This window comes from Dipodomys ordii, unplaced genomic scaffold, assembly GCF_000151885.1.
Source record: "Dipodomys ordii isolate 6190 unplaced genomic scaffold, Dord_2.0 Scaffold11, whole genome shotgun sequence".
NCBI lineage: Eukaryota > Metazoa > Chordata > Mammalia > Rodentia > Heteromyidae > Dipodomys > Dipodomys ordii.
Window position 1 is genome coordinate 11,488,815 of NW_012267227.1, and position 7,806 is coordinate 11,496,620.

The window sequence follows — 7,806 nt, forward strand, 5'->3', positions numbered from 1 at the left end:
GCCCAGAGTTCAGGCCCCATGACCGGACCCAAAAAAAAAAAAGTTCTTACCTTAGAAACATAAATCTGAAGAAAAAAAACTATAGTGAGATGCTACAGGTGTTCAATGATTGTCTTTGAATATAAAGAATTTGAAGAACTAGAAAAATAGGAAATAACATTTCTGAAATTGGTCCATCTTTTGATAGCTATATAATTTATTATTTTACTAAATTGAATGAAAGAAAAACTTGAAAAGTATTAGTCCTTTGTTCTTTAAAAAAAAAAAAATACTAAAGTAGCCCGGCACTGGTGGCTCACGCCTGTAGTCTTAGCTACTCAGGAGACTGAGATGTGAGGATGTGGTTCAAAGCCAGCCTGGGGAGGAATATCTGTGTGAATCTTACCTCCAATTAACCACCAGAAAACAGAAGTGGCACTGTGGCTCAAGAGGTAGCACTTTTACCTTGAGCTGAAGAGCTGAGGGTCAGTGCCTGGGTCCAGAGTCTAAGCCCCACTACCAACAAAATAAATAAATAAATAAAATAAACAAAAACAGTGGTAAACAACACTGGTGTTTTAGATTATTGCTTCATCTAGGGCTGGGAAGGTGGCTCAGTAGTAGAGTGCTTGCCTTGCATGCATGAGGCCCTGGGTTCAATTCCTCAGCACCACTTAAGCAGAAAAAAACAGAAGTGGGGCTGAGGCTCAAGTGGTAGAACGCTAGCCTTCAGCTGAAGAGCTGAGGGACAGCGCCCAGGCCCAGAGTTCAGGCCCCACGACCAACCAAAAAAAAAAAAAGATTATTGCTTCATCTAGAGTTTATGTCTTTACATTTTTGTTTTGTGTTTGGTTTTGACTAAAGGATTGGTTACAAGAAAGACCATCAAACAGAGAAATGTAAGTAAGTCTTTTCTCATCATTAACCTAAAAGATATATTAGACCTAAGTTTAATTTACACTGAGTTTAACACACACACACTGAAACTCTGGGAACAGAATGATTCCCTGGCCAGGCATGGTAGTACACATTGGTAATCAAGAAGTAGAAGCCAGGAGGAACATGAGTTTGAAGCCAGGCCAGGTATTCCCTGTAAAAAAAAAAAAAATTTAAAAGCCTCCATTGTTTCCCATACCTATTATAAATAACTATATGAACATTTGGAGGAAATTTTCAACCTTAGAAATTGAGTGCTGCAAAACATGTTTAACTCTTCTTTCTTTTCCCATCAGTTCTAGTATGTCTAGAATGCTGGCACATTATTTCAAGCATTGTACAAGTATTGGAATAAATAACCATAAATAAGAAATCATAAAATAATTCATCCTGTTTTCAACTTCAGTTTGGCACCTAATAATAATATTTATGCAAGCTGAAACTGGAGATAAAAGTTGTGGGCCAATAAATATATGTGACTATATATATACCTTACATATGGAGTAGAAGTGGCTAAAGATAATGGTAAAGAAATTCTTTAACAATAGTTCATTAAGGGGTCTGAATAACCTTGTAATTTTTTTTTAAAAAGTGATACGACAGAATTGTGGTACAGCTTATATTGTATATACTTTTTGTTTTCTTAGGCCATCTGAAGAAGGAACATTAAATGGTAAGTCCATATGGTAGGTTTTAATGCAAAAAAACAGTCACAAATGACCCACATTCCTAGGCAAGGCCTTTTAAGCTTCAAGTCTGAAAAGTTGGAAAATTGTTCTGTCATATAGTCCTTCCTCCACCCCACCTCCCCGGTTGTGGGACTTGAACGCTGGGTCTGGGCCTTGTCCCTGAGCCCGTCAGCTCACTCTGCCACTTTGAACCACAGCAACACTTGCACTTTTCTGATGGTTAATTGGAGATTAGAGTTTCACAGACATTTCTGCCGGAGCTGGCTTTGAACCTTGATCCTCAGGTCTCAGCCTCCTGAGTAGCTAGGATTACAGGAGTAAGCCACTGGAGCCCAGCTACTCCTTTAATAATAGATGCTTCACAAACACTGAACCAGTCTGTGAATGACTGTGTCTCTATGTCACCACCTATTTATCAGCACCTAGAGGCAGACTTTTGTAAATTACCGCAGCTTCTTTTGGGGTGGGGGGGAGGGCAGTCATGGAGTTTGAAATCTGGACCTAGGTGCTGTCCCTTAGCTCCTCAGCTCAAGGCTAGCTACTCTACCACTTGAACCACAGTGCCACTTCCAGTTTTCTGGTGGTTAATTGGAAATAAGAGTGTCACAGACACTCTGGTTTTGAATCACAATCCTCAGATCTCAGCCTCTTGAATAGATAGGATTACAGGCGTGAGCCACCAGCGCTCAGCTTACCCCCAGCTTCTTGCAACCCTGCCCCTAACACATGAATTCCTTTGCTGTATGCGGGGGCATACGGGGTGGTTGGGGGTCGTAAGTGGAATCATGCAGTCTGTACTATTTGTATTCCGCTTCTTTCTCTTGAGTGTTTTTGTTGTTATTGTTGTGCTAATCCTGGGGTTGTCCCTGAGCTTTTTTGTTTAGGCTAGTGCTTGAGCCACAGCTCCACTTCTGACTTTTTGTGAGTTCGTTGGAGGTGAGTTTCATGGACTTACCTGCCCAGGCTGGCTTTGAACTGTAATCCTCTGATCTCAGCCTCCTGAGTAGCTAGGATTAGAGGCGTGAGCCAATGGCTCCTGGCTCTTACTGTGTTTTTGTAAGATTTATCAACATTGTGTAGTGGTAGGTTGTGCATTCTTAGTATTGCATGGTGTTTCCTTGTTGGAGTGTATTAAACTTACCATATCAATACTTCACTGGACATTTTGGTAGTTCCCAGTGTCTGCTGTTAGGATTTCTGTTGCTGTTTGAGGATGGAATTGCTGGGTACATGTGTTCACGCTTAGTAGTTACTGGCAAATAGTTTTCAAGGTGGTTATACCAGTTTGAGCTTTCCCTGTAATTTATTTTTGGTCTGTGTTCAACCATCAAAAAGGAATTTTATAAAAGACTTGACCTTAGCCGGGCGCTGGTGGCTCACGCCTGTAATCCTAGCTACTCAGGAGGCTGAGATCTGAGGATCGCGGTTCAAAGCCAGCCCGGGCAGGAGAGACTGTGAGACTCCTATCTCCAATGAACCACCAGAAAACCGGAAGTGGCGTTGTAGCTCAAGTGGTAGAGCGCTCGCCTTGAACTGAAGAGTTGAGGGACAGTGCCCAGGCCCAGAGTTCAAGCCCCATGACCGACCAAAAAAAAAAAAAAAAGACTTGACCTTGTTACTCATCTGATTTACATTTTTTCCATTGCCATTCATTAAGGTCCAGGGTCCTTTCTCTGCAGAGAGTATTAAGCTCTTAAAATCTTCCCTACCCCTCACCTTTTCCCTTTTTTCTTTTTGGTCAGTTGTGGGGCTTGAACTCTGGGCTTGGGCACTGTCCCTCAACTCTTCAGCTCAAGGCGAGCGCTCTACCACTTGAGCCACAGCGCCACTTCCGGTTTTCTAGTGGTTTATTGGAGATCAGAGTCTCACAGACTTTCCTGCCCACAATCCTCCGATCTCAGCCTCCTGAGTAACTAGTATTACAGGCGTGAGCCACCAGTGCCTGGCCTCCTCACCTTTTTCATGGGTGCTTATATTCTCTCTCTCATTAGCATGCAACCTGGGTTGTGAACTTAAATCAGTTGTAGGGAATTTCTAGTATGATGGCATGTGCCTACAGAACTAGATTTTTTCTTTTTTCCTTTTTTTTTGTCAGTCCTGGGGCCTGAACTCTGGGTCCCTCAGCTCTTCAGCTCAAGGCTAGCACTCTGCCACTTGAGCCACAGAGCCACTTCCAGCCTTTTCTGCTTATGTGGTGCTGAGGAAGCAAACCTAGGGCTTCATGCATTTCAGAATATTATCTTCTCATGGTAGACCTGCTAAAATGGTTACATGACCAGTCTCTAAATCCAAAAGTCATTACATTTTCTTTCTGAGTGAATGCTGTGGAGGAACGTGTGCTGTTCCCTACCAGGTCACCAGGTCTAGTGGGTAGTCGCCCCTAGTGTAGCCTAATGGGGTATATTAATACGGCCCAGTGCAGACATCATGTTGAACTGGTTAATGAAATAAATTTTAAATGACAATTTAATGATGAAAAACTTAACGCTCTCCTAGCCCTTGTTAAACAACCTCATTTATTTGCCTTCTTAGGTCTTGCTTCTCCATTTAAGCCAGTTTTGGATACAAATTACTATTATTCAGGTCAGTAATTTTAAAAACAAAATGTAGCAATGTTTTGAATCTTTGAGAGATTTCATTATTTCCCTTTGATTTTTATACAGCGGTGGAAAGAAATAACTTGATGAGGTTATCACAGAGCATTCCATTCACCCCTGTGCCTCCAAGAGGTAAATCCAAAACATAACCCTCCAATGGGAGAGGAACCCTTCACTCATTTTTAATTGTAACATGGAGTATGGGTGGGAAAGAAAGGAAAGGGAAGGAATCACACTAAGAAATAGCAGCTTCAAACAGCATCTGCGGGGCAGACATCTTTACCCTCTGTCCATGTTTTACATTTAGAGTTTTAGTTGCTGTCTGAAAGTTTATCTTAACTACCTTTTTTTTTTTTTTTTTTTGGGCTGGTCCTGGGGCTTGAACTCGGCCTAAGCAATGTCCCAGAGTCTCTTTGTGCTCAAGGCTAGCACTCTACCAGTTGAGCCACAGTGCCCCTTCCGGTTTTTGGTGGCTAATTGGAGGCAAAGCTCAGTCCTCAGATGTCAGCCACCTAAGTAGCAAGGGCTAGAGATGTGAGCCACCAGTGCCCAGCTAAAAGTACTTTTATTTTTTATTTTTTTGTCGGTCATGGGGCTTGAACTCTGGGCCTAGGCACAGTCCTTCAGCTCTTCAGCTCAAGACTAGCTGTCTACCTCTTGAGCCATAGCACCACTTGTGGCTTTTTCTGTGTATGTGGTGCTGAGGAATCAAACCCAGGGCCTCATGCATGAGAGGCAAGCACTGAGCCACATTCCCAGCCCAGTCTTTAACTTTTAAACTACAGTTCAGAGGTATTAAGGCAGTACATGTTTTGTTTTGTTTTTTTTCCTATGACTTGTCGCACTAAACTTCTCTTTGCACAACTGCCACTTAATGCATCTTCTCTTTAAACTTAATCGCTGATGTCTGTAAATGTCTATTCTGTTTTGTCATTTTTAGAGTTCTGATTTGATCTTAAACTGTGTCCGTGTTTCAGGGGAGCCAGTCACAGTGTACCGTCTAGAGGAGAGTTCGCCCAGCATACTGAATAACAGCATGTCTTCTTGGTCACAGCTTGGCCTATGTGCCAAAATAGAGTTTTTAAGTAAAGAGGAGATGGGAGGAGGTTTACGAAGAGCTGTCAAAGTCCAGTGCACCTGGTCAGAGCATGATATCCTCAAATCTGGACATCTTTATATTATCAAATCTTTCCTTCCTGAGGTGATTAACACATGGTCTAGTATCTATAAAGAAGATACAGTTCTGCATCTCTGTCTCAGAGTAAGTGCCAGGGAATATAAATGAGCTTCATATTTTCCCTTGTAAATTGTTAATCAAAGAAAATCTTGGTTTAAATTCTGATCAGGTGTTTTCCCCACTTGTGTAGGAAATTCAGCAGCAGAGAGCAGCCCAGAAGCTCACGTTTGCATTCAATCAAATGAAGCCCAAGTCCATCCCATATTCCCCAAGGTAAACCTTTATATTTTCTGAGATCATTTGTACATAGCAGCCTCTTCCAGCCTTCAGTATTGATGTTGAATATTTGACCGTTACCATCTTGTACATCAATTACTCTTACTAACAAAACTGTTAGTAATATTTGTAACTGTTTTTCATAAGGTTCCTTGAAGTTTTCCTGCTGTATTGCCATTCAGCAGGACAGTGGTTTGCTGTAGAAGAATGTATGACTGGAGAATTTAGAAAATACAACAATAACAATGGCGATGAGATAATTCCAACTAATATTCTGGAAGAGATTATGCTAGCCTTTAGCCACTGGACTTACGAGTATACCAGAGGAGAGTTATTGGTACTTGATTTGCAAGGTACGTTTATTATTGAAAAGGTGATATTATGAAGTAGGGTCTTGCCTATAGTTAACATCTCTATTTGGCAATTTGTGCAGAAATTTAAGTAAAATATTAGACTAATGTGTTGATCATAATAATAATTTAGGTATCCGATTTAAATGGTGTTACAATATAAATTATTTGTCTTTTTTTGTATACATGTAAAGGTGTGGGTGAAAATTTGACTGACCCGTCTGTGATAAAAGCAGAAGAAAAGAGGTAATAAGTTTTAACAACTTTTGGGGCTGGGCAGGTGGCTTAGTGGTAGAGTTCTTGCCTAGTATACATGAAGCCCTGGATTTGATTGCTCAGTACCACAGAAAAAGCCGGAATTAGCGCTGTTGTGACTCAAATGGTAGAGCACTAGCCTTGAGCAAAAGAATCTCAGGGACAGTGCCAAGGATCTGAGTTCAAGTCCTAGGACCGGCAAAAATAAATAAAAATGAACAACTTTTAAGGCATAGTTTGATGAGTTCAAATTCGCTTCTTTTTCTTTTTTAAACTACCAATTCCACAGATCCTCTGATATGGTTTTTGGCCCAGCCAATCTAGGAGAAGATGCAATCAAAAACTTTAGGGCAAAACATCACTGTAATTCTTGTTGCCGAAAGCTTAAACTTCCAGGTAAGAATTTTCTTCTATTTTTGTTTCTTGAGACAATGTCACTTTGTAGTATAGGCTGGCATTCGACTTGAGATCCTCTTATCTCAGCCTCATAAGAGGTTGATCTGCAGACATGTGCACCACAGACATGTGCCATCATAGCTAGCCTTAACATTTTCTTATTTTTTAATCAGTATGTATAAATTATTAACCAAGCCAGTTACTACAATACCTCCCAAGGCCAGCAATAAATATACCTTGTTACTTAGGTGTATTTTTTTCTTTGTTTAGAAAAACACAAAGTTGGGCTGGGAAGGTGGCTCAGTGGTTGAGTGCTTGCCTTGCATGCATGAGGCCCTGGGTTCGATTCCTCAGCAGAAAAAGCTGGAAATGGTGCCGTGGCTCAAGTGGTAGAGCTCTAGCTTTGAGCTGAAGAGCTAAGGGACAGACCCAGACCCAGAGTTCAGGCCCCTCGACAGACAAGAGAAAAAGAAAAACACAAAGTTGTGTTCTGCAGGCTGCCGGTAGTTTTGCTAGGTGTCAATGGTAGAATAGTGAAGCAACAAACATGATCTCTGACTCATGGGGTTTAGTCAGATGTCAAATTGAACATTAGCAGAAATATACTACTGATAAATTCTAGAGATTAAAAACAAAACACAGCTGGCACTGGTGGCTCATGCCTGTAATCCTAGTTTCTCTGGAGGCTGAGATCTGAGGATTCCAGTTCAAAGCCAGCCCGCGCAGGTAAGGCGATGAGACTCTTATCGCCAGTAAACCACCAGAAAACCGGTGGGCCTGTTGCTCAACTGGTAGAGTGCTTGCCTTGAGCTGAAGAGCTGAGGGTCAGAGCCTAGGCCCAGAGTTCAAGCCCCATGACCAAAAAAAACCCACAGTGTTGGATAGATATAAAGTAAGTCACTTAGAGGTCTGGGAATAGTCATCTTTGCCTAGATTTAATGATTACATAGACTATTAAATCAATCTGGTAACGAGTTGGGAAAAGAGTTTTGCATGAATTAGGAAGAGGAAATGGAAGTATATTCTCAAGATAGTAATTTTTGGGCTGGAAGCATGGCTCAGAGGTGTGTTGCTCCAGCCTAGCAAGGCTGGTGGAGGCCCTAGGTTCCAATCTCTGCGTCTTTTTTTTTTTTTTTTGCCAGTCGTGGGGC

At 41.5% G+C, this 7,806-nt stretch overlaps 1 protein-coding gene across 1 annotated transcript in view; it reads left to right on the top strand.

Moving 5' to 3' along the window:
• Positions 1–7,806, top strand: part of Trpm7 (transient receptor potential cation channel, subfamily M, member 7) — a 98,434-nt gene that overhangs the window by 84,365 nt on the left and 6,263 nt on the right. Inside the window, exons 31-39 of the mRNA XM_013010113.1 lie at positions 844–878; positions 1,563–1,588; positions 4,137–4,187; positions 4,268–4,333; positions 5,179–5,462; positions 5,569–5,651; positions 5,802–6,007; positions 6,199–6,250; positions 6,549–6,655. Of these exons, the coding sequence (XP_012865567.1) occupies positions 844–878; positions 1,563–1,588; positions 4,137–4,187; positions 4,268–4,333; positions 5,179–5,462; positions 5,569–5,651; positions 5,802–6,007; positions 6,199–6,250; positions 6,549–6,655 (910 nt within the window). The remainder of the gene's footprint in view (positions 1–843; positions 879–1,562; positions 1,589–4,136; positions 4,188–4,267; positions 4,334–5,178; positions 5,463–5,568; positions 5,652–5,801; positions 6,008–6,198; positions 6,251–6,548; positions 6,656–7,806) is intronic.